The 26,032-nt window shown below is 39.1% G+C and overlaps 2 protein-coding genes across 7 annotated transcripts; one reads left to right on the top strand and one right to left on the bottom strand.

Annotated features, from left to right (window-relative positions):
* Window positions 1-638: 638 nt before the first annotated feature.
* On the bottom strand, window positions 639-10,845 carry ids (iduronate 2-sulfatase). Its single transcript, XM_084133193.1, has 8 exons — window positions 10,473-10,845; window positions 10,181-10,358; window positions 9,888-9,976; window positions 8,164-8,364; window positions 7,914-8,084; window positions 7,665-7,791; window positions 5,689-5,862; window positions 639-2,011 (listed from the first exon to the last, which is right to left on the bottom strand). The coding sequence occupies exons 1-8, from the start codon at window positions 10,692-10,694 to the stop codon at window positions 1,485-1,487; spliced, it is 1,689 nt and encodes a 562-aa protein (XP_083989319.1). The 5' UTR covers window positions 10,695-10,845; the 3' UTR covers window positions 639-1,484.
* Window positions 9,938-26,032, top strand: LOC311094950 (lysozyme g-like). Of its 6 annotated transcripts, none has more exons than XM_084133197.1 (6): window positions 9,938-9,991; window positions 11,549-11,663; window positions 11,824-11,907; window positions 12,000-12,196; window positions 12,769-12,907; window positions 25,476-25,746. In XM_084133197.1, exons 2-6 carry the CDS (start codon window positions 11,660-11,662, stop codon window positions 25,610-25,612), a joined length of 561 nt encoding a protein of 186 aa, XP_083989323.1. In that variant the 5' UTR covers window positions 9,938-9,991; window positions 11,549-11,659; the 3' UTR covers window positions 25,613-25,746. The 6 variants fall into 6 exon arrangements, with proteins under 6 accessions (XP_083989323.1, XP_083989325.1, XP_083989320.1 ...); XM_084133199.1 differs by lacking the exon at window positions 25,476-25,746 and adding an exon at window positions 13,198-13,436; XM_084133194.1 differs by lacking the exon at window positions 9,938-9,991 and having other exon boundaries at window positions 11,532-11,663; window positions 11,791-11,907.

Here is a 26,032-nt window from a genome sequence, read left to right as displayed (position 1 = left end):
GCGGGTGGTGACATATATCAAGAATTGTAGAAATGTAATTCCTGATAACAAGAATTAGCATTTTAACTAGTGAAAATAGAATAGTTGATGTCAAGAATTCATATCCTTGGAATTAATAAAAGTCAAAACGGCTTGCCATAGTCTCGTGGCATGAAATGAGTCGGTGACGTCACAACATGCAAACGCTGCTAAGCAAACGCTTCCTTTTTTTTTTAAATGTTGGCCAAAACATTCATCACAGTTAAACTATTCTCTGAGGTGTATCCGAGCAACATCATTTGCAAGTTTTCACATTTAAGCATCTAATTACCTTGGCAATGGTGCAGTGGGAGCGCATGACTTGAAATTTTATATTTAAGTTGATTTTCATCACGCTTCCTAGGAAAACAAGAGCTTAGTGCTGGCAGAGTCTCCGTCGGCCTCCAAGACAAAATACAATTACGACTTAGTGACCTGATAAATTGCTGAAGCAGTGTTGTCTGAGCAGAGCTTTCTATTTCTCAGAGACTTAAATTAAACTCATTTCTCACTTTGATGTTGTTACATCATTTCCATGCATCACGTTCTGAAGGGAACGAGGAAATTAAGTCAATGGACTCATATTTATCACGATATTACCTTAAATATACTTAACAAGAGACGAGTGAATATTCCCTTTTATTCTTTTAAGGAAAGTGTTGTGGAATTTTATTCCATTACAACATTAGGAGGTACATGATTAATTATTAAATAAATCAACCAAAAATTATTTTGAATGAGGTTTGGAAGCTCTTTTAAATGAATCTTAATGCTTAAAATAGAAAGAATCCAACTGTGAGTGCAAAACAGATACTATAATGCTGTTCGAGATTCATTTCTTGATTATGTAACATTTGGCTGAACCTCACAAAAACATGAGAATATTTCCAGTCCATTGCTATTTTTTGCCTTGTGGCACATTTTAGCCCAAATTCCTCATTTTAATTTTTTATGATTCTCATAAAATTCGTATTACTGTAATGTAGAAAAAAAAAAAAGAAAAAAAAAAAGGTTTTATTGAAATTAAAATAAATTAGTTATGCTATCTTTAATATATTCTGATTTTAAAATATATGGAAAAAAATATTAAAGTATTTTTCGATGTTATTCCTTTTTATTTTATTCTTATAAAATTAGTGTATTTTAGTAGAAAATACAGCAGTACATTTTTATTTAAATCAGAATAAATAAAGGCAATATAACAAATTCTACCATGATGCACAAATACTTTCCCATTTTTTGAATAAATTATATTTTCACATTACAGTAATGAGAATGAGAATTATGATCATGAGAATTGGTGGGAGAGCTACTTCATTATCATGACAATATGTCAGAAAGCAAAAAAATCTTCCTTGCCCTAAAATAGGCTTTATTTTCTGCCTTTCAGTTTTTGATGAAGCATGTCCAGACGTGTTCTTGACAGGTTTTGTAACATAAACATTCCCTTTATTGTGAAACTAGAATCACATAATCCCTTTTGATTTCAACCCGCTGCTGAGAAACATTATGTGATGCTTTAAACTCTCTGTCCATGACGGCAGCATGCCAAGCTTGTGCAATACAGTGGCGTGGCCGAACTCATCAAACACGTTATTGTCCTCTCCCGGGTCTTCAGCCAGGAGGTACATCTCTCCCGCGTGGATGTCCGTCATGTTGGGCTGACAGTGGAGCGGGTCAAAGCCCACCCATAAAGTGTAGCGGTAGTCAGTGGAGCGGATGGAGTAGCCCATGACGCGGATATCGGCGAGGTCGGGCAGGTCAGAGTTCTCCTGGATGGAGTCGGAGGGCCGAGGGAACTGGCTGAATGAGTAGGCTTCTCTGCGGGGGCGTCTTTCTGGGATGCGGATGAGATCGTCAAAGCTAAAGCCCTCGGTGCACAGCTCCATCTTAAAGGATGACGCGGGACAGCGGCGCAGGGGACGCAGTCCGGCCAGGTTCGACAGGGTGGGGAAAACATCCACCAGCTCCACCACGCTCTTAACTCCTCGACCTGAGAGGTGCAAAGAAGGACAAAAAGGCCTGATGGAAATTCTCACTGTGAGATTCAGATGCATAGCATTATTCTGTAATAATTATTTATGAGAACCAACCATTTTTACTCAAATTTCACAATTAATTATAAAGAAGAGGCAAGTAACACATTGAATTAAATGTGAAATTTGGAAGTAGAAGCACTGAAATCGTATATATATATATATATATATATATATATATATATATATATATATATATATATATATATACACACACACTCACCTAAAGGATTATTAGGAACACCTGTTCAATTTCTCATTAATGGAATTGTCTAATCAACCAATCACATGGCAGTTGCTTCAATGCATTTAGGGGTGTGGTCCTGGTCAAGACAATCTCCTGAACTCCAAACTGAATGTCAGAATGGGAAAGAAAGGTGATTTAAGCAATTTTGAGCGTGGCATGGTTGTTGGTGCCAGACGGCCCCTCTGAGTATTTCACAATCTTCTCAGTTACTGGGATTTTCACGCACAACCATTTCTAGGGTTTACAAAGAATGGTGTGAAAAGGGAAAAACATCCAGTATGCGGCAGTCCTGTGGGCGAAAATGCCTTGTTGATGCTAGAGGTCAGAGGAGAATGGGCCGACTGATTCAAGCTGATAGAAGAGCAACTTTGACTGAAATAACCACTCGTTACAAACGAGGTATGCAGCAAAGCATTTGTGAAGCCACAACACGCACAACCTTGAGGCGGATGGGCTACAGCAGCAGAAGACCCCACCGGGTACCACTCATCTCCACTACAAATAGGAAAAAGAGGCTACAATTTGCACGAGCTCACCAAAATTGGACAGTTGAAGACTGGAAAAATGTTGCCTGGTCTGATGAGTCTCGATTTCTGTTGAGACATTCAGATGGTAGAGTCAGAATTTGGCGTAAACAGAATGAGAACATGGATCCATCATGCCTTGTTACCACTGTGCAGGCTGGTGGTGGTGGTGTAATGGTGTGGGGGATGTTTTCTTGGCACACTTTAGGCCCCTTAGTGCCAATTGTGCATCGTTTAAATACCACGGCCTACCTGAGCATTGTTTCTGACCATGTCCATCCCTTTATGACCACCATGTACCCATCCTCTGATGGCTACTTCCAGCAGGATAATGCACCATGTCACAAAGCTCGAATCATTTCAAATTGGTTTCTTGAACATGACAATGAGTTCACTGTACTAAAATGGCCCCCACAGTCACCAGATCTCAACCCAATAGAGCATCTTTGGGATGTGGTGGAACGGGAGCTTCGTGCCCTGGATCTGCATCCCACAAATCTCCATCAACTGCAAGATGCTATCCTATCAATATGGGCCAACATTTCTAAAGAATGCTTTCAGCACCTTGTTGAATCAATGCCATGTAGAATTAAGGCAGTTCTGAAGGCGAAAGGGGGTCAAACACAGTATTAGTATGGTGTTCCTAATAATCCTTTAGGTGAGTGTATATAACTGCATCACACAGGGCTTTCTTTTGGCTGGCTAATCTTTTTATTATTATTAATATTTTCACTTGCTATTCTATAGAGCATAAAGGCCCATTCACACCAAAAATGATAACTATATTAGCGTCCACACCAGCGGATGATATCGTTCTGTTTATTGTAAGCACATGCTTGTCTGCCCCTTTAAATGCTCGAGCTCGTTACAGCAGGATGGATTCTGATTGGCTGTTAATGTTTTTATTGTTCATCATCTGGATAAAATCGTTCTGAATGTGATTCCAACAATATCGTTTCTGTGTGCTGTTATCGTTATAGCTGTGGTGTGAACTCTGCTATTCTTTAATATTGAGAATGATTTTTAGAACGATATCTTTATCGTTATCGTCCTTGGTGTGAACAGATCTTAACAGTGAACACCCACACAGCCGCCTTATTCCAAAAGTATTTTTCCCAATTCATTTTCACCATAGGTATTTGAAAATAATTTTCAGTAAAGACTTTAACGCCATGAACTAAATTAGCTAGTTTCAAGATGAATCACAGCCTTAAAAAATTGAAAAAACTAAACAAATGGGCAATACTGTGTACTTAATGTCTTTTATGAGGAAATGAACTACATGCATTGCAATGCAATTCAATCTGAAATTATGGTATAAAATAAAACTGTATGAAATCAATGACTTATAAGCATTGATTATAAGCATAAAATGCAATATTGGATGATTATCATTTTCATAAATTTACACTAACATTAAAAAGTAAAAACAATGATATTGTGAACTATTGTAGCAATTTAAACTAACTGTTATTCTATTTTAATACATTTTAAAATGTAATTTATTCCTGTGATGGCAAAGCTGAATTTTTAGCAGCCAGACTTAAGTGTACTGTTGGGGAAAGTTACTTTTAAAAGTAATGCGTTACAATATTGTGTTACTCCCTAAAAAAAAAAAAAAAAAAAAAACGAACTAATTGTGTTAGTTACTTTTTATGGAAAGTAGCGTTACATTACTTTTTTGCTACTTTTCCTTCTCACCTGGGCTGGGCTTTCTTGTTTGTTTTTTAATAACAAAAATTCTACTTTTGGCAAATGTAAAGGCTTTTTCACACCAAAAGTGAAATGAATAAACCTCAGGCTGAAGGAAATGAGAGGAAGAAGGAAAAGAATAGGACACAGGAGAAGAAAGTTCAACACTTCAGCAATAATAACAAAAACTGAAACACAAATGTGATGTATATCTAAAGTTATTTTTGCTTATTCGTATGGTTGAATTGGATCATCGAAGGTCAGCAGCAAATATATTGAGTAATAAAGTGAGATTAAATACATAAAGTGTATTTGTGTTATTTAACATTTAATAATTGCAGAATACTGAATCTGTTTTTGTGCAAGTGAGATAAGTTTGTGGAAACAGTCAAGTTTTTTTCAGGATTCTTTGATGAATAGAGACATTTGTTTTGCCTTGATTCCGGTTTCTAACAGTGACTCTTCTAATTGTGCAATTAACACAGAATTATAAAAATGAAGCTGTAATCACGGTGACGGTCTGAGTACAACCCACATTAAACAGCCAAAGGGCTCATAACATGTATCTCTTTATACTGTACACATTATTGCGAAAACATTTCTATATGGAGTAAATTAATGTTGTCGTTGTTGTTTTTACTTATGAAACCCAAGTGTTGCCATAACAAACCATAAAATATAAATAAATGCATGAAATCCTCACACTGAATTCAGCCACTATTCTGGCCCCAGCTCTGAAATTTCCATGACATTTACTGATACGGTTACTGAATATAGCACAGTTTATTAGAGCAACAAGCGGCAACAATCCAGAGCCCACAGTGAGAGCAATAACTCTCAGGACTTATTAGCTTCTCTATGCTGTGGCATTATCATTACAGTCATTACTCCAGCTGCTTATGCTCAGTGTTTTCTAAAGATTGCCACAAATGTGCACTTGAGAGCTGAAAGCGAGAAACATCACCAGATGCGAGCGCTCTCGGGTAAAACCTTTGCACTGCACAAAAGCAAAAATAAGAATCAAAGCTCTAAATGGGCCGATACTTTAGCCATAACATCGTTTCCAGTAAGCTGATATCACACGCTTGAGTGACTTCGGTTGGAGTCTCGGATTCTTGTGAAGGACCCTTGCGGTCTTTTGCGTGATGACAGCTGCTTTGAGTAACATTACCTTTGCCAAACTGCTCCCGTGTGCCCTGAAACACGTCGACGAAGGGGAACGTCTTCTCCCCGGGCCGAGAGAGAGGTGAGGTCACACCTGGCTTGTACACGATCAATGGCACTCGGGTGGCCACATCAAAGTTGCTGTATTTGGCCCACTCGCCGTGTTCTCCTAATGACCAACCTGAGAGAGAGAGAGAGTTAACCGTGAGAAAACTGCTCTGAGTCACACAGAACGAGCAGTTCAAACGCTCTTTGAGCGCAGTTTCTCTCATTTAAGGTATTACATAATTGCGGCATAACGAATGAACACAGAAACTAGAATTAAAAAGGAGTCAAATTTGACTCATTAGCTTCAAGATTTTTTTAAACAAAATGTTATTATACAACATATGGGGTATTTCCAGAAACATTAGATATTGAAATAGCACCAATAATGTGCAATATGTATTTAATTTACAGTATTTGGTAAGACTTTCATTCGTTAACAACTTTAGTTAACATGAGCTAAGAATAAATTGCACTTCTACAGCATCAATGTTAATCACAACACTTATTGATACATTTTTAATAGCAAAATTTGAATCTGTTAACATTAATGCACTGTGAACTAACATGAACATGAACATTTGTATTAACCAACATTAACAAAGGTTAATAAATGCTGTAAAAATATATTTACTAATTGTTAGTTCATGTAAGTCAATGAATTAACTATTGTTAACCAATTAGTAAATTGTTGCCATGCATTTATATATAAATGTTGCAGCTGCTTATTATAATTAATGTAATATTGTTATTTAAAAATTGAATAATGTCCAATGTAATATTTTAAGAACATTTTATACTATTAGTAGTAGTAGTAGTAGTAGTAGTAGTATAGATCTTTTTAAGAGGTTATCTGTTTTGTTCATGTCAGGGATATTATTATTTTTTTGAAACATTTTGTGGCTTGAAATAAAATAAGCATTAACTTAAATAAATAAAATTTAAAATAACTTTAACGTATTTTATCTCAGCTAGTTGCCAAGGCAACATTTGTCATTTTTATATAGTTTAGCCTGATGTACTAAAATAACTAATTAGAATAACAACTATAGACATATTTGAAAAAAAACACACACACACCAAAATTGCTAAAACTTTAACTGAAATTAAAATTAAAATATAAACATAAAATCCTATAAAAACTATAATAGTATCTCATTGATACTAAATTAAACCTGCTTCATGTTGCAAATGTTGAATTTCTTTGAAAAAAATATTCTCTTGCTGTCATTTCAATCCAGCATTGTGGGCCAATTCAATTTAAAAAAAAATTGCATTAAAAGTGAGCCTATTATATTCAGAATTTTGCACTTGAACAACCTTGTATAAGAGCCACTTAATGCACTGCATGAATGTTTGCATTATGACAAGAAATAATAAAAAATGTCAGCCATATGACCAACTGAACCGACAATTCAAAATGCAATTTATGCTAAATGAAACAAAAACGTGACAGCATCATTTCTGAAAAGAACTTACCAGGATGTGAATTCAGAATAATATGGAAGCCAACAGATCAGACTGAAAATCTCAGCATTAATATAAACCAAACGCATCAATACTGCCATCTAATGGATGTACGGTAACACTTTACAATAAGGTTCATTAGTTAACTACCTTAGTTAACATGAACAATACTTCTTCAGCATTTATTAACCTTAGTTAGTATTAATTTCAACATTTACTAATACATTATTAAAACCAAAGGTTGTATTTGTTAACATTAGTTAATGCACTGTGAACTAGCATGAACATACAATGAACAGCTGTATTTTTATTAACTAACATTAACAAAGATTAATAAATACTGTAACAAATGTATTGCTCATTGTTAGTTCATGTTAGTAATACATTAACTGATGTTAACTAATAAACCTTATTGTGAAGTGTTACCGGATGTACAATCTAACAACAGGCTGAATTGATTCTTCAACAAACCGTGATCGGAGCTAAACACCACTATAGTGTTCTTGGCGAGGCCGAAATCATCAAGGGCTTGCAGAATTATTCCCACCTGAGCATCCACATATGACACCGAGGCAAAGTAGTGCTGCCGGATCTGCAGCTACAAGATGAGGAGGAAAAAACATCATGTATGATTCCACAAGAGATCAAATTAGCCATAACAAACCAATGATATACTAGTACAAAATCTCTAAGTGTGACTATTGGTTTTCTGCATGGTACCTGAAAGTCTTTAGGAATGGGGCCATAAGGAAAGCTCAGATTTAACGCCTGAACATCTTCCCTCTTGCGGATGTCAGTCCAGGGGTTGTAGGCCACATCAGGAAGTTTCTTAGGAACATCTGGGTCTGGAGCCAGAGTCATATTCTCAATAGGATACAGCTTTAGGTACTCCTATAAAAATGCAATGTTTCCCAGATTTAACAGCTGCTCATACAGTATGTCATATGCTTCTCTAAAAACAAACACACACCCGTGGGATTCTGAAAGGAATATGAGGCTTATAGAAGCCAACAGCCAGGAAGAATGGATTCTGGGAGTCCTTCACGGAGTCCAGGAGTCGTACGGCCTCTGCTGTATTCTCCATGTCAGGAAGGGTTCCTAAAGGCATCTCGGACACATCCACGGGACACAGTAAATTACTGTGCAGTGTGCCATCTTTATCTTTGCAAACCTAACAGATGAATATAAGATACTGGTAATTGGTAATTGCTACTTTTTATCTCACAGTTCTGACTTTATTTAAAAAAGGTCATAATTGTGAGAGATGCGAGGTGGAAACAAGTGAGAATTGCCAGATACAGACTCGCAGTTTCTGTATTTATTTCTCACAATTCTGAGTTTATCTCACTAAATTATTTCTATAGTGAGATACTGTGGAGAAAAGAAAGTCAGAATTGTGAGATTTTAATTGTTTTATTCTGTGGTGGAAACAAGCTTCCATAGGAAATAAACATTACAATCATTTAGATACCTATTTGTAACTCACTAAATGCAAATTAATTTTTGTCCTTATCAAGCTAACAAGTTGAATCATGCTCTCATGAACTTTACAATTAGAAATTAAGTATTCACAATTTGTTAATTATATTTAAATGTGGGTATTTTTTCTATCTAAAATATTTTACATTGAAGGTGATTCATGCTTTAACTTAAAGGGATATTTCACCCAAAATGGAAGTCAGTGGGTGCCATCAACTGTCTGCTTACAAACATTCTTCAGAATATCTTCTTTTATGTTCAACAGAAGAAAGAAATTCAGGTTTGGAACAACATGAGGGTAAATAATTAAAATGATGGCAGAATTGAACTTTATTTGTGAACTATCCCTTTGGGTATAATGTCTAACAGCATTTTCTTTACCATTTATTTTTTATTACATTAATTATTTTATTTACTTGTACTTGTATCTGATACTACCTTAATTTTCACACAGACCTTAGAAACACAAGAATCTCTCAAAGGATTATGTGACAGATTAACCAGCAGGTGTCAGAATTGTATAAAAGTGTATAAAAGTGAGATGAAAGTCTGAATATATATAGAATGAAAGTCTGAATATATAGAATGAATGTCTGAATATATAAAATGAAAGTCTGAATATATATAGAATGAATGTCTGAATATATAGAATGAAAGTCTGAATATATATATATATATATATATAGAATGAAAGTCTGAATATATAGAATGAAAGTCTGAATATATAGAATGAAAGTCTGAATATATAAAATGAAAGTCTGAATATATAAAATGAAAGTCTGAATATATATATAGAATGAAAGTCTGAATATATATATAGAATGAAAGTCTGAATAATGAAAGTCTGAATATATATAGAATGAAAGTCTAAATGTATGTGAAAGTGTGAATATGTGAAAAGAAAGTGTACATTTGACAATTCTCACTGAATAATGTGTAGCTTGTTTTAGCCTTTTGAATTGTGATTCATTTAATAAATGAAATGAAAATGAAATTTTCCAATACTTTGGTGAGCTACAAGACTTTTTTATATATATTTTGACACGATACATTGTTACACCCCTAATATATATATATATATATATATATATATATATATATATATATATATATTTATGTATGTATGTGAGCGTGTGTACAGCAGGACAGCATGGGTTTGAAAGCACAGACATTGAGGAAGTGTGTACACATATCCACACTAACTCACACACTAACCTTCCTCTTTTCATATTTAAAAGAGGGTGGATGATACGGCGGTACAGACCAGCTGTACGGGTAATCATCCGAGTGGTTGGAGGCAATGCCTTGAGGACGAGCACGTAAGAGAGAAACAATATTAGATTAACATCAAACCAGACAGTTAACACATGAAAGGGTTACAGGGCAACTCTCATCAAAAAGAAATGCCAAAATGAAAAAGAACAAATTTGGCATAACAAAATATACTTTTTTTTAGGATTTTGTGCATTTTGACATCATGCATATAGTACACCATGTGGTCTAGTTACCAGGATGGAAGACTTTTCCCACTGATAAAGTGGTGTATCCATTAGACTTGAAGTATTGAGGGAGTGTAGTGTAGTTCCCTGCATGAACTCTCCAGTATGAGTTGAAATCATACAGCTTTGTGGTGTCTGGTCTTCGACTTGTTAGGAAAGACACCCTACTAGGTCCACAAACAGCTTGCTTTAAAAGAACATAATAACAATGTGCACCTGTAACTTAAATGTACACTACTAATAAAGCTTTATATAGTACCATGCATCTTTTTGTTTTTTATGACCAATATTTTCAACATACCTGCGCATAGGCGTTATGAAACACCGTGCTCACAGATGCAAGCTGGTCGATGTTTGGTGATTTGACCACTGGATCAGAGTAACAGCCTAAAGTTGGTCTCAAATCATCAGCAAGTAGATACAAAATGTTGAACTTTTTGCTGTCTTTAGCAAACACTGCTTGCTCCGAGTCCGAAACGTGTAAAATTAAAACAAACAACCACATCTGAGTATTTACAAACATTATTTTAATACATGTGTATTTAATAAAGCGATATATAGTCTAAAGTCAATACTATCGCATCTGCATCTTTATTTTTGTCCAGATACTTCCAGTGTTTTCTGTTTTGCTTCCTGGTGTTCATAGACTGGCTGCGATCAGTGGGACTGTCCTTAAAGGCGCAGTACACGTTTTTCTCTTGTTTGTCTACTGTAGTCGGGGTTGGTTGCAGAGAAAAAAAGCTTGTTTGAGCTGCACATTTTTTTAATAAAAAGCATCTCAGTCAGAATAGAAAGCAATACAGTACTACATATAAAATATTAGATCTCCCGAGGTTGACAACATTGAATCTTACAGCCAATGTGTTTGGAAAAGCGTTTTAATCTCTGCATTTTAAATTTGAAAGCAAAATCGCCTGCATTGTCTTTTCAATGGAGTGCATGAAAATAATGATATTGTTTTTGCATTGTGTCGGAATTTACGCAGGTCTTATGCAATGCGAAAAGTGTATTGATTGTAGGCTAACCTATTCTATTCCATAAATGTTTGGTTAATGCATTATAACGTGAACCAGCAATGAGTTGCAGAATTTATTAGCCTTTTACTTAATAAAAATGTTCGTGTTCATGTTAGTTCACAGGGAATTATAACAACTTTTGCTAAGATTTTTATCTATTTTTTTGCTAAACTTTAATTAGCTAAGATTATCTGATATGCTTTAATTAAGATCTAAGATAATACATTCTGTAGATGTATTGTACTTCATGTTAACTAAAGGGGGTAACAAATGAAACCTTATTTAATCTTCAAACCGTCTCTGGTGACTAAACAAAAGGGAATTCCACAATGTCAGCACTTGTTTTGCCCCACCTTCACAGAAGAACTGCGAAAACAGAAAGAGAAACCAGTTCAACTACGATCACAAGTTCACACAATTCAGCGGTCTTGGTTGTTTTGTTTTGTTTTTTTCACAACATTCTCGAGTCATCATGGGTAAGACAAATAATAAATAATACCTAAATAATATCTCACTTAATGTGATACTAATAGTAGGCTAGCCTAGCAGGCTAATTACATTAATTTTCTGTTTGTAAATCAAATATTTATTGACTTTTTAAAGGCTTTCAGACGATACTTGCCATGTTTTCTCTAGCATGTATTTATGGAGACATCATGAAAATAGACACCACCGGTGCTTCAGACGTGACAGCAAAACAGGATAAATTAACCGTAAAGGGTATGACTGACTAACTGTGTCCAGTAACCAAACTTTGCCAATATATGCACCACATTGCATTTTATATTAACAATGATTTATCATTTTCAAAGGTGTTGAAGCCTCCAAAAAGCTGGCTGAGCATGATCTGGCCCGCATGGAGAAATACAAGAGTATAATCACTAAAGTTGGCAGAGCAAAGCAGATGGACCCGGCTGTGATCGCGGGGATCATATCCAGAGAGTCCAGAGCCGGAGCCGCTCTGAAGGATGGGTGGGGCGACCATGGCAATGGCTTTGGTCTCATGCAGGTTGGTTAGAGGAATGGATCTAGTCTATTTGAAAACAATAACTCCAGGACAGGGAGATCTTAGTATGAGGGATATACTCAAGTGCAAGTGCACATAAGATGACATTTAGGGTGTTTAAACTAAATCTGAAAATAAAATGGAAATACTAATCAGAGATAATACATGCAAAGATTTAAGAAAGCATTAATGTTATATATTGTTTTGCATTAAGGAACCTAAAAATAATGAGCATTCTTTGGTCTTTTTGTAGACGAGAAAATGTTGGATAGTTTGGAGGGATTGGGAAGTAACACAATATCAACCGCATGAATTCAACATATCAAAGCATGTACACAGTTTGTCAGGCCATGCCTCCACCTAATGAGCCAATCCGAAGACTTGTGTTACATAAAAAGATGATGTTGGGTTGTAGTTTTTTCAATTATTGTGTAAACTTGATTTTCCCAACTTCCCTTTTCAAAGCAACAGTTCCCCTGCAGTGCTTCCTTAATTTGCCACATGTTGACCCAATTTATTAATCTGTAACATATTTAGTTGTTATTCTCTTTATACTGATGTTTTGTTTTTTTCAGGTTGACAAACGCTACCACAATCCAGTAGGTGCATGGGACAGTGAGGAACATGTCACACAAGGGACTGAGATACTCATTGGCTCCATTAAAGAAATTAAAGCAAAGTTTCCCCAGTGGACCCAAGAGCAATGCTTTAAAGGTCGGGTTAGGATACACTCGTATCTCAGAGTATCCATAAATTAACTCTAATTAAAACTTTAATTAACTTACAATTAGTGGATAAGTCTTGCTATTTCCAGTTTTTAAGATTTTTGTTGATTTATTGATTAATTGGATTGTTGAATTTAACTGTAAAATGTACATTTAGAAGATTTCACAAAGGTTTTAGAAGTAATGTTAACTTTGCAGAGTATAAATGTAAATAGTATGTGATCGCCTAGTTTGATTTGAAGTGAGTGTTTCATGTGTAATTTATAATATCTGTTCCAGGGGGAATATCAGCCTACAACGCAGGTGTGAAGAACGTCCGTACATACGAGCGCATGGACGTGGGCACCACAGGCGGTGATTACGCCAATGATGTTGTGGCCCGAGCCCAGTGGTTCAAAAGCAAGGGTTACTGAAGAACAGCAGTTATAATCTTTTAACCAAGTGAACCATTGTTCACTGTTCTGTATTCTGTTTTTCTTTATTTTTGGGAATGAAATAAAACTCATTTATTCATTTGATCATGTGTCTTTCATGTAACAAATTTAATGAACAGCCTTTCTTCTCTGTAAAGCACAAAACGTCTGAGAAGGGAACGAGACGTCTGATGTTGACACTATGTGGAAAGCCTCATCATGAATGTGTCTGAAGCACGTGTGCAACTATTCCAATCCGGATTGCCGCAGCGTCACCGTGACGGCGCACTGCATTTTATTAGGTGTTGTTTGTCCCGTATAGGCCATTCACTTTTACATGATGTTTAATTAAAGGGGTCATATGATGCTGTTTTCAAAGATCATTATTTTGTATATTGGGTATAATAGAATATGTTAACATACTTTAAAGGAACACGCCGACTTTTTGGGACTTTAGCTTATTCACCGTATCCCCCAGAGTTAGATAAGTCCAGACATACCCTTTTCATTTCCGTGCGTGCCGTAATTCTGTCTGACGCACCCACCGCTAGCCTAGCTTAGCACAAAGACTGGAGGTAAACGGCTCCAGCTAGCATACTGCTCCCAATAAGTGACAAAATAACGCCAACATTTTCCTATTTATATGTTGTGATTTATATAGTCACACCGTGTACAAATAACAAGGTCACATGAGACACAGCCATCTTCTAACCGTATACATACTGGGAACTATATTCTCAGAAGGCAAAGCACTGCTACTTGGGCGGAGTGATTTGCTCACAGCACTTGAGAAGCCCCGTGGTGAGGAGCAGAGAGTTCGCTCAGAGTTGGAGTAAATCACTCCGCAGAAGTAGCAGTGCTTCGACTTCTGAGAATATAGTTACCAGTATGTATACGGTTAGAAGAACAATAATATTGTTTACCTATTTGGAATAGGATAGGAAATATTTACTGAAAAAAATGTCTCCCAGTTAAAAAAAAAATTGTTTGTTTCCATTGAGATTTGTTTGAACCTTTTTCTCTCTCTTTCCCTCACTCAGTTGAGTGACAAGGTCTTCACATTACTAGCCTACTAGTCTACACTGAGACCAACACTTAGTGCTAACCACACTTCACTATTGGTGTACAATCACTGAAATGAAACTTAGCTGTTCAACCACATAAAAGCTTATACCCCACATAGATCTGTGTCAGTCTCTTCTCCCCTGCGTGCCAACATGTCGCAGACTACAAACCCCACTACCAAAAAGGAAGACATGGACGCTTAACTCAGAGGCATTACAGATTGCCTAGCACCAAAGACAATTGAACTGTTGCACATACCAGTTCAAAACGAAAGCTCAAGACCAACTCAAAGTGCCCTATGAAGTGGATCAAGAGACAAAGAAACAAACTGAGAAGCTCCAAGAAGCCCTTGCAGTCACTGAACATGACAAACAAGAATCAAAAGCTGTCCACAAAAGCATCTGGTAGACCGTCTTTGGAACAATCTTCCTAACATTGTCTGGGAAGCAGACACACTCTGTCAGTTCAAATCTAGACTAAAAACATCTCCCTGGCATACACATAACACATTATAGACTTATATAATTCAATGTTAGGCTGCATAGATTAGGTCAGCCGGAACCGGGATGTACTTGTTACATCATAAGAAGGATAGCGTCTACGCTAATATTAGTCTATCTGTTTATCCGAGGTTTACCGCAGTCCGCCGGATCCAGGCCGTATCCAGATCTGATGAAGGACCTGCACCTGGACACGATGACAACGCAGTCCTGAAGTGTCAACTAGTCTCTCCCCTGTGAAGGCCTCCTTCCCTTCCCTTTACCTCAGTACATATAAAATGTTGTCGGGATAATTCCGGTTCGGCGTGGCTACACAGACGCACCAAAAAATATATATTTTCTGTATTATATATTTTTAAGGCCAGACAAGTAGTGTATTGAGGGTTGATTTGTAAAGAAGGACTATATGCCTGTGCACATATATATTCAAATGCGCATACCTATGGACTGAATAAACTTATTTCCGGGAGTGCGTTCTCGAGACACCAGACACTGTTTTGTGCGGATGGGCAGCCGGAGTGCGTTAAGGGTTTTCCTGTTACAACGGTGTTGTGTTAGCAGCCCCTTCGGGCGGGGGTCTCGTCTCCTTCGGCGGATCGGCTTATTTACTTCCTTTCGGACGGCAAACCGCCTCTCGCGTTCCCCCCGTTTTTTTCCCTCGTCGAGCCTTGACGGAAAGAAGCGCACGGGTAGATGTTCGCGCAACTAGCTCTCTTTACGACACAAGAGAGCTACCCCACCTCCCATTCTGCACGTCACTCAGAGCTCTCTCCGTGACTCAGACACAACAAGTGCGTTTTCATGTAACTCCAAATGTAACTCGCGCACTCCCCCGCTTCCTTGCCTAATTGAGCCGTGATGGAAGAAGCGCACGGTTAGATGTGCACGCGACTATCTCTCTTTACGACATAAGAGAGCTACCCCGCCTTCCTGTTCTGCACGTCACGCAGGGCCCTCTCCGTGACTCAGACACAACAAGTACGTTTTCATGCCTGGAATCAACCACGCTGAAATGGCTATCTCTCACGACGGCTGTTCTCACTGCGAGAAAAAGCCGCCATTCTCTCGGCGCTTGCGGCTAGCTTTTTGTACGTCAGAGAGCTACCCCGCCCTCGCGCCCGGTTTGGACGCGCCCCTCAATGAGCGGCAGAAACGAGTAAGCCCACGCCGGCCCTGCCTCCCACGTGACTCACTCCAGACGCGGCGCTTTCTCCCCTGAGGCATCGGTGAGTGCGCATGCTAAATTATCTCGACTGCTGGCTGGTCCTGGCACATTCGAGAACCGAACTTTTGAAACACAGAGCTTTGATTCACAGCCATCTGGAATGCCTGGGTCTCAAAATTAACTTATCCAAGAGCAAACTGAACCACAGCCAGAATGTGATCTTTCTGGGCACAGTTATCGACTCTACAACTATGAGAGCGCGGCTTACACCAGAGTGCGCACTCTCTATACAGCAGCTGGCAGCCTCCTTCAAGGCAGGCGAGCGCACACCCCTGAAAAAGTTTCAGAAACTTCTCTGTCTCAAGGCAGCCGCATCGTCAGTACTCTGTATGGGATTACTGCGCATGCGCCCACTGCAGCACTGGCTCAAACACTGTGTGCCTGCCCATGCACGTCAGTCAGGCAGCCTGTGCATCATGGTGAATCACGGTTGTTTGTGGACCCTGATTCCCTGGCGGGCTCAGGACTGGTACCACGAGGGTGTGACCATGGGAGTGAATTCCGGAAGGCAAGTGGTTTTCACAGACGCCTCCAACCTAGGTTGGGGAGCGCTGCACGAGGGCAAGCCTGTCTCCGGCCTCTGGTCGAGCACCGAGCAGAGTTTACACATCAACTGCCTGGAAATGAAAGCAGTTTGTTTGGCCCTCAAAACATTTCTGTCAAACCTCAAAGGACACCACGTCTTAGTCTGCACGTACAACACGTCAGTGGTGTCATACATAAATCGCCAGGGTGGTGTCAGGTTGGGCATCCTGTACACCAGGGATAGGCAACTCCGGTCCTGGAGGGCCACTGTCCTGCAGAGTTTAGCTTCAGCCCTGATAAAAACTCACCTGCCTGTATCAATCTAGTAATCCTGAAAACACTGATTGCCTTGTTCATGTGTGTTTAATTAGGGTTGGAGCTAAACTCTGCAGGACAGTGGCCCTCCAGGACCGGAGTTGCCTATCCCTGCTGTACACCATGGCAAGAGACCTCCTCTTTTGGGCACAAGCCAATCTAAGCTCTCTGAGAGCAGCACATATCCCTGGCATTCGGAATATGGGTGCGGATATGCTTTCGCGGGGCAACACTCCCCTAAGCGAGTGGTCCCTGAACCCCCAGACGGTCTGTCTGATATGGAGTGTGTTCGGCGAGGCCGAAGTCGACCTTTTCACCTCGAAAGACAACACTCACTGCACAGTGTTCTTTTCGAAGAACAGGGAGGCGCTGGCCCACCCCTGGCCCAACCGTCCCCTTTTTGCGTTTCCCCCTGTGTCGATGATCCCCTAAGTCATCAAACAGGTCAGAGAGAACAGATGCCCAGTCCTCCTAGTGGCCCCCCTCTGGGAATCCAGACCATGGTTCCCAGAGCTGGTTCAGATGACAGACGGAGTCCCCTGGCCGGTCCCGCTGAGGAGAGATCTCCTCATGCAGGCGAACGGGACAATATGGCATCCGTGACCAAAATTATGGGCCCTCCATGTGTTGCCCCTCAACACGTACCCAGGGACCGCCCTGAGAAGGTCCTGAACACAATCACTGAGGCTAGGGCCCCGTCTACTAGGCGCCTCTATGCTCTGAAGTGGTCAGTGTTCTCGTACTGGTGCTCGGACAAACACTTCGAACCCGAGTCATGCGAGGTATCGGTCGTACTCTCCTTCCTTCAAGAGCTGTTGGATGCGGGCCACTCCCCGTCCACGCTCAAAGTGTATGTGGCAGCCATTGCAGCTCATCATGCTCCGGTGGCTGGCCAATCGCTAGGAAGAAACGACTTGGTCTTACGGTTTCTGAAGGGAGCGAGGAGGATGAAACCCTCCAGGCCTCCGTCTGTGCCGTCGTGGGACCTCTCCACGGTCCTTGGGGCCCTGAAGGGACCACCTTTTGAACGGCTCCAGTCGGTTGATCTCAAACTACTCTCGCTAAAGACTGCTCTCCTGCTGGCACTGGCATCTATCAAGCGAGTGGGGGATCTGCAGGCGCTCTCTGTGAGCCCCTCCTGTTTGGAGTTGGTGACTCCAAAATCACCCTCAAACCCAGGCATGGCTATGTAAAGTGCTCTCAACACCGTTTAGAGCACAGGTTATTAGGGATGGGAGAAAAGGTCGATGCATCGCGATTCATTATCTAACGATTCAGAATCGATTCTCAAAAATTCAGAATCGATTCTGTGTTCAATTCAAACTGCCACTTCACCACTGTGCGCGCGCGCGGTCACTGGCCAAACAGAAAAACCTGTTGATAGACGAACGTTCGTATGCTGGTTAATTGGCTTCATTTAAGATAAAATGGACAAACTACGACCTGCTCCATCAAATTTGAAATCAACTGTGTGGCAACATTTTGGATTTTCTGAAGACACCGAAAAAGGTGTCGTTGATAAAAGCCATATTATGTGCAAAGTCTGTGGCACCAAATTCAAATATTTCAGCAACACGACTAATATGAAGAAACATATTACGCGGTTCCATTCAGAGCTGGAGAAACAGCATTCTGTTACAATCACGAACACTCCCGGTTACTGTCAAAGGATCCTCGAGCAAGTAGCAAAGCTTCCACCGAATTCTGAAAAGGCGAAACGAATTACCTGGTCAGTGGCGGGTTTTATTGCCAAAGATTTTCGCCCTTACTCCATTGTGGATAACAAAGGATTTCGCACGATGTTACACGTACTTGAGCCACGATACAGTTTGCCCTCACGTCGTTATTTAATAATAATAATAATAATAAATTGTATTTGTAAAGCACTTTACATTTGACACCAAATCTCAAAGTGCTACAGTACAACATAATTAAAAAAAACAATACAGTATACAATAAAAACACAACATGTTAAAAGACGGGACTAAAAACAAGCATTAGCTGTTAAAATAAACCTGTGTAAAAAGGTGGGTTTTTAGTCCTTTTTTGAATGTGTCCACTGTCTGCGGGGCCCTGAGGTGGTCTAGGAGGGCGTTCCACAGCCAGGGAGCAGCGACTTGAAAGGCCCTGTCGCCCATTGTTTTGAGCCGTGTCCTGGGCATGACCAGACAGTGCTGTTGGCCTGACCGGGTTCTGGTTGATGAATTTGGTGTGAGCAACTCAGTGAGGTAAGTGACATGACTGTCGAAGGAAAGGTGGGGGTCAAATTTTACCCCTAGGTTAGTAACAGAGGAAGAGAGGGGAGTGGTGTGTCCAAAGAGTGAAACAGTGGTGATTGGAGAGGAGCGAAGTTGATGAACGGTTCCAGTTTGAATGGGCTCTGTTTTGGAGCCATTCAGCTGCAGGAAGTTTTGACTCATCAGCTAAGACGGGCAGCCGTAGCAGAGGGGGAGCTAGAGGGAGTGACTTGAAGGTAGAGTTGTGTGTCGTCAGCATAGCAATGGAAATTAACTCCATGCCTGCTGACGACACGACCCAAGGGGAGCATGTAAATGGTGAAGAGGGTTGGACCGAGTACGGAGCCCTGGGGGACCCCACAGGTGACAGTGTGGGTCTAGATTTTACATCCCCCAGAGCTACATACTCGGTTCTATCAGTGAGATAGGAGTGAAACCATTTCAGGGCAGTACCAGAGAGACCTGTGTAGTGCTGAAGTCGGTGCAGGAGAATATGATGGTCTACAGTGTCAAACGCAGCAGAGAGGTCGAGAAAAAAAAGTGAGACATTTTAGTGAGACAGCGGTCCCCGCACTCTACAGTGAGTGTAAAGATCACATCTTAGAATCCCTAAGTAATACGGACAGAGTGGCAATAGCATACGATGCATGGACATCAATTACAACAGAATCGTATGTCACTATTACGGCACACTACATTACAGATGAGTGGAAGCTTGCGGCTTGTGTTCTGCAAACGCGTGCTATGAGCGGAAGTCAGAACAGCGAATATTGCTGAACTATTGCACAATATTTCAAACGAATTGACAGTGTCTCTAACATGGCTGTTGCAGCACAGCTCGGCAAGATAACTTAATCTTCCGTGTCACAAACTGAAATCAGACGTCATCACTAGATGGAACAGCGCATACAAGATGCTTGAAAGATTTCTTGAACAACAGCCGGCTGTCTGTGCTGCGTTACTATCACAGGAGGTGAGAAAAGGCGCGGCTGAAATCTTCACTCTCACGGAATCCGATATTTCATGCGCTGAGGATGTAATAAACTCTCTTAAGCCTATGAAAGATGCCACCCTTCTAATGTCAGCCCCACAGCGTGTTTAATTGCCCCATTGCATGCTAAACTAATCCAGGACATGAAAGAAAACACTGAGGAGAAATCAGTGATGATCAGGGAGATAAAGTGAGGACCTCATATGTGAGGACCTCAGCAAAAGGTACACCACTGAGCAGGAGACTAGCCTTCTTAACAAATGTGCTTCTCTTGACCCGCACTTTAAGGCACTGCCTTTTCTTTCCAAAGAAAAAAGAGAGGAAACTTACAAAACAGTGATTACTGAAGCTTCATCATTTCAAGAGGTAATTATTTTTACATGTGATCATTAATGACATAAAGTTTTGGCATGTGACATTACAGAGTGCAATATTACTGTCTTAATATTATTAAGGCTTATTTGTGTAATTATTTCATGTCTTAAATTTATTAAATGAATCTCTCTAATTTCTCTAAATATTTAAATATTTATCAGTGTGTACAAATAATGTATACTGTGGATTACATTACCTCAATGAATTACTGGAACAGTTATTTTTGATCTACACTCTGTGTTTATTTCATTTTATGGTAATTTCTAAAAAGCAGGAATATGGAATATCAGATACACCCCATCATCATCAGTCAGCCTGTGCCTTGGTTGAAGAGGAGATGACCAGATATTGCAGTACCCCACCACTCCCTCTAACAGAGGACCCCCTTAACTGGTGGCATGTCAACAAGGTGTCATTTCCTTTGCTCTCCAAAATGGCAAAGAGATATTTATGCATTCCTGCAACCAGTGTCTCTGCAGAGAGAGTCTTCTACACTGCAACATGTGGACCAACTGTTGTTCCTACACAAAAACTTAAACTTAAAAGTATAATATAAAAGATAAACTATGGTAGGCCTAGATGTTGAATATTTAAGTTTGTATTTAATTTGTCCCCTGATGTTTTTTTCTGCATTAGCCTATGTTTTAAAGATTTTTTTTTTTTTTTGTGGCTCTAACCAAAGTAAACTTTTTTTGCTTTAAAGACATTTTTTTGTTAAAATGTTCTAAAGAAATTGTCACACTTAGTTGTAAATTGAGAACTGTTTATTCTTAATGATTGTTCTTTGCAATTGTATGGCTTACCATGTTTCATTCAGAGCTTGTTAATCCTGAATATAACTTTGTTAATAAAATAAAAGTATTGAAAGAAATCTTCATAATCATTTTTAATACAGCAATACTGTCAAACAGATATTCTAACTATAAATAAAAAGCATATAAACTCCAATGTTGGTTAAAATGTAAAGTTCATGTATTTGCACAGCAGGATAATTAGTTACCAAAAATGTATGTTAAGAATCGTTTTGGGAATCGGATCGTTACTCCCAGAATCAGAATCGTATCAGATCGATAAGTGCTTTAATATTCCCACAGGTTATCACATTATTATCTCTTCCCCCTTCCGCAGAGGATGGGGAGGCTAATTTGCTCTGTCCCGTTAGAGCACTGAAAATCTATCTGGAGCGTTCTGTGTCTTTTAGACAATCAGAACAGCTCTTTGTCTGCTTCGGTGGCCGATCCAAGGGATCTCAGTCGCGAAGCAAAGGCTATCCAGATGGATAGTAGATGCTATATCTCTGGCATATAGCTCAGTGGGTCAGGTTTGCCCTATTGGTACTAGAGCCCATTCGACTAGAGCACAGGTGTTCAAACTCAGTTCCTGGAGGGCCACAGCCCTACATAGTTTAGTGCCAACCCTGCTTCAACACACACACACACACACCTGCAGTTTTCAAATACGCCTTAAGGACTTGATTAGCTGATCAGGTGTGTTTAATTAGGGTTGAAGCTAAACTCTGCAGGGCTGTGGCCCTCCAGGAACTGAGTTTGACACCCCTGGACTAGAGGCATGGCCTCGCCTTGGGCTTGGTCCTCTGGGTTTCCTATTCAGGACATTTGTGCGGCGGCCGGCTGGTCCTCGCCTTCCACATTTGTGAAATTCTATAACATGGAGGTACCTTCCCTGCAGGCGAAGGTCCTTTCTGTATGATTTAGACTCGACAGGTGTCTGGTCTTATCCACATGTCATGTCAATGTTCACACCATTCATTTTTTATTATAAAACCCGCCTCTGGCCGGTTATGATATCCCTTATACATAAAGACCCGACGGTGTCCGGTCTTACTGGTATATTAGGTTGGATATGGGTGTATGGACATATATACATATATATATATTATCAGGCCCGACGGTGTCCGGCCTTTTTCAATATATATAATTGGGTTCTGGCATGTTTCTGTGAGCTCAGGGATCTTGAGCCGCAGTAGGCAACCAATTACTTAGTGCGGCGTTTTACATGGCATCCCCACTGCGTATAGCTACGCAATACGAAGTGACCGTTGTCGAAAGGGAACGTACTCGGTTACTATCGTAACCTCGGTTCCCTGAGAGTTAGGGAATGAGTATTGCGTAGCCGCACTATAGTAACATGGCAAGTATGTCACTTCAGTCGATGGCGATTTCGGGGACTGATATAGGCTAAGCCACGCCCCCCTCGGCGGTCTCTGACGTGTTTGGTGCGTTGCTAGCTCATTGGCGCACACATCAGAGGCGCCCGTGCCTTTGGATGTGCAGTTGCCACAGCACAGCCAATGAGTGAGCCAGACACTCACTGTGCTAGCTGTGCAGCTGCAAATGCGTTTTACATTTTAGGCTTCAGAATTTTCGAGGAAAAGGAGTTTCCCCACTGCGTATAGCTACGCAATAAAAGTGACCGTTCTCGAAAGGGAACCGAGGTTATGATAGTAACCGAGTACATTTGCTCTATATGTGTCTGCTTGTTCCTTTTTTCTCCAGTGTTCGCCAATGTCTTCATCTCAACATATCGCTTTATTAATTAATTAATAAACAAATTAATTAATAACTCCGTTTCAGCTAAATTGACCTGTTTCCCTTACATTAGTTAACTACTTTAGTTAACATGAACTAAGAATTAACAATAATTATACAGCATTTAGCCTGTTAATCTTAGTTCATTTTTATTTCAACATTTACTAATAATTAAAATCAAAAGTTGTGTTTGTTATCATTAGTTAATGCACTGTGAACTAACATGAAGGACTGTATCTTTATTAACTAACATTAATAAAGATTAATAAATACTGTAACAAATGTACTGCTCATTGTTAGTTCACGTTAGTTAATACATTAATGTTAACAAATGAGACCTTATTGTAAAGTGTTACCAAATAAATCAATAAAAATGACTTAATCTGGCTTTGTATTAAGTGCTAGAAGACAGCTGCCAAATTTGATACATTTGTATTGGGGCCCATAACTAAACAAATCGTACAAGCATTTGATCAAGGAAGTTGAAATATGCCATGCTTCTACACTGGTACGAGTGCCAACATTTCCAGATAAAAATACTTTTTTACCACAACCTTTTATTTCTCTTCATTTTCTTCTTATGCCTAATAGCAAATTTAGGGATTCACTTGTCATCAAGTTGGTTCATCAAATGTAGCTAAACCTTTTGAGGTGTATGAAATGTCCACCTGATAAATCTGCAAACTTATGTTTCCCCAGACAACATAGTGTTGGCCCAGATCCGGCCCACATCTGGTACCCATTGAATCCACATGTACCAGATGTGGCCCTGATCTGGGCAGACACTATGTTGCTGTCTGGGTCACTGCGCTCGGGTGTACTTAGACTAATAATATAAAAAAGGATTCTAAATTTTGCAACATTCACAGTTGCAAATTTTGTAACCTTACATTTCTCCACACATTTCTTTTTTCTTAAAAAAAAAAGAGAGACCACACCCTCTGTGATGGTATATAATCACGTCCTGCGTCTGATTTAGTGACAGGACTCATCAAACTCAGTGATTTGATCTCACACAGCAGTTCTAAGTCATGGGTAAGTTATAAAATATCAGGTACTGTGTGTTTTTATCTGATATTGTCTGAATTATGAGGAACTTTTTGTGATTGCATAGGGTTAGGGTTAGTGCTTGTGTGCAAATTTACTTAATGATTGAAGGAGCTTCATGACATATTTTCCATGTTGCTTCTAGCATTAATTTTTGGAGACGTCATGAAGATAGACACCACCGGTGCATCAGAGGTGACAGCAAAACAGGATAAATTAACCATAAAGGGTGAGAATTCATGACTGCATCCAACTCACATGTGAATTTTTTTTTATTACCAATATATGGAATATATATTAACAATAATATAAACTAGGGGTTGAAGCCTCTAAAAAACTGGCTGAGCATGATCTGACCCGGATGGAGAAATACAAGAGTATAATCACTAAAGTTGGCAGAGCAAAGAAGATGGACCCGGCTGTGATCGCGGGGATCATATCCAGAGAAACTAGAGCTGGAAATTTACTGAAGAATGGATGGGATACTACAGGCAATGGCTTTGGCCTCATGCAGGTTTAGATCTAATCTATTTGAAAATAATTCACAGATAGACTTTATGAGGTTCATGTAAGAGTTTGCATAAAACAAGTTTCCAGCTAAAGTTTTAATCTTAACATAGTCTGAACATAAGTGTTTAAACTAAAGTTTACTAATCACCCATGCAACCAATTACCTTTTTTCTTCTTCCAGGTTGACAAACGCCACCACACTCCAGCAGGTGCATGGGACAGTGAGCAGCATATCACGCAAGCTACTGAGATTCTCATAGGCTTCATTAAAGAAATTAAAGCAAAGTTTCCACAGTGGACTCCAGAACAATCCTTTAAAGGTAGGCTCTATTTACTCAAGAGATAAATAAAGATAAATAGCATTACAAAAAGATGAATAAATGCAGATAGCAAATTGTACCATCCAGTCTTTAATGGGTTACATATTGAATCTCCTGTAAAGTGCTAAATGTATGTTTATGTGTGAGCATGTTAAAGGTAAAAAATTCAACTCAGAGAAACCACAGATGCAACTTGTTTTAGAAACTACATACATCAGACATATATCACCAAAGAAGTGCAAAATATTGTGATTTGATAACTTTTCATAGATGAATATTGATGAATTAATTGCTTGATAAATGTATTTACTTTGATGCATTAACTAAAAACCTTTATAAAACTTCGACAATAATAATTATCGAATAATAATTCTTTATAGGTATTCAAAAATGTAAATAGAATGTCATCTATTCATCTAGCTATTCACTAACTTCTGGTTAAGTTAGTGTTTCATGTCTCAGTTATAGTATAATGTTTGTTCCAGGTGGAATAGCAGCCTACAACAAAGGTGTGAGTAGAGTCACTGCTCAATATGAGAATATTGATGTGAAAACGTCACACCTTGATTACTCCAATGATGTTGTTGCCAGAGCCCAGTGGTTCCGAAGCAAGGGTTACTGAAGAACAGCGGTTTCTGAGCTGTTAAACTCTAACATTTATTAAATAGACCCAGTATATTAACTTCACTTGATTACTCCTGTTTATTGCAGTTTATGTATTAGTATGATCAGTAAAATACACACACAGGTCAAAAGTTTGGGAATAATTAAGATTTGTTAATGTTTTTGAAAAATGTCTTATGCTCAACATGGCTGCATGTATTTGATTAAACATACAGTAAAAACTGTAATCTGAAATATTATTAGTATTACCATTTAAAATAACTGTTTTCTATTGTAATACATCTTTAAATGTATTGATTCTTGTGATGAAAAAGCTGAATTTCCAGCAGCCATTATTTTTCTTTCAGTATTTTTTTATTTCCAGTAATCTAACCAAATTGCATATGGCACGATGAAATAAACAAATCTTTCACTCAAA

The sequence above is a fragment of the Abramis brama genome (assembly GCF_963993115.1).
Source record: "Abramis brama genome assembly, chromosome: 13".
In the NCBI taxonomy this organism is placed as follows: Eukaryota; Metazoa; Chordata; class Actinopteri; order Cypriniformes; family Leuciscidae; genus Abramis; species Abramis brama.
This window is presented reverse-complemented; position numbering and strand designations above follow the sequence as displayed.

What these genes read in the sequence shown, in the direction of transcription:
- ids (XM_084133193.1), bottom strand. Translation starts at nt 10,694, where the DNA reads ATGTTTGTAAATACTCAGATGTGGTTGTTTGTTTTAATTTTACACGTT. An exon ending in TTCATAACGCCTATGCGCAG is followed by an intron (nt 10,359 to 10,472) that starts GTATGTTGAAAA and finishes GTTCTTTTAAAG; the next exon opens with CAAGCTGTTTGTGGACCTAG. An exon ending in GGTGTTTAGCTCCGATCACG is followed by an intron (nt 5,863 to 7,664) that starts GTTTGTTGAAGA and finishes TCTCTCTCTCAG; the next exon opens with GTTGGTCATTAGGAGAACAC.
- LOC311094950 (XM_084133194.1), top strand. An exon ending in GGATAAATTAACCGTAAAGG is followed by an intron (nt 11,908 to 11,999) that starts GTATGACTGACT and finishes TCATTTTCAAAG; the next exon opens with GTGTTGAAGCCTCCAAAAAG. An exon ending in ATGGCTTTGGTCTCATGCAG is followed by an intron (nt 12,197 to 12,768) that starts GTTGGTTAGAGG and finishes TGTTTTTTTCAG; the next exon opens with GTTGACAAACGCTACCACAA.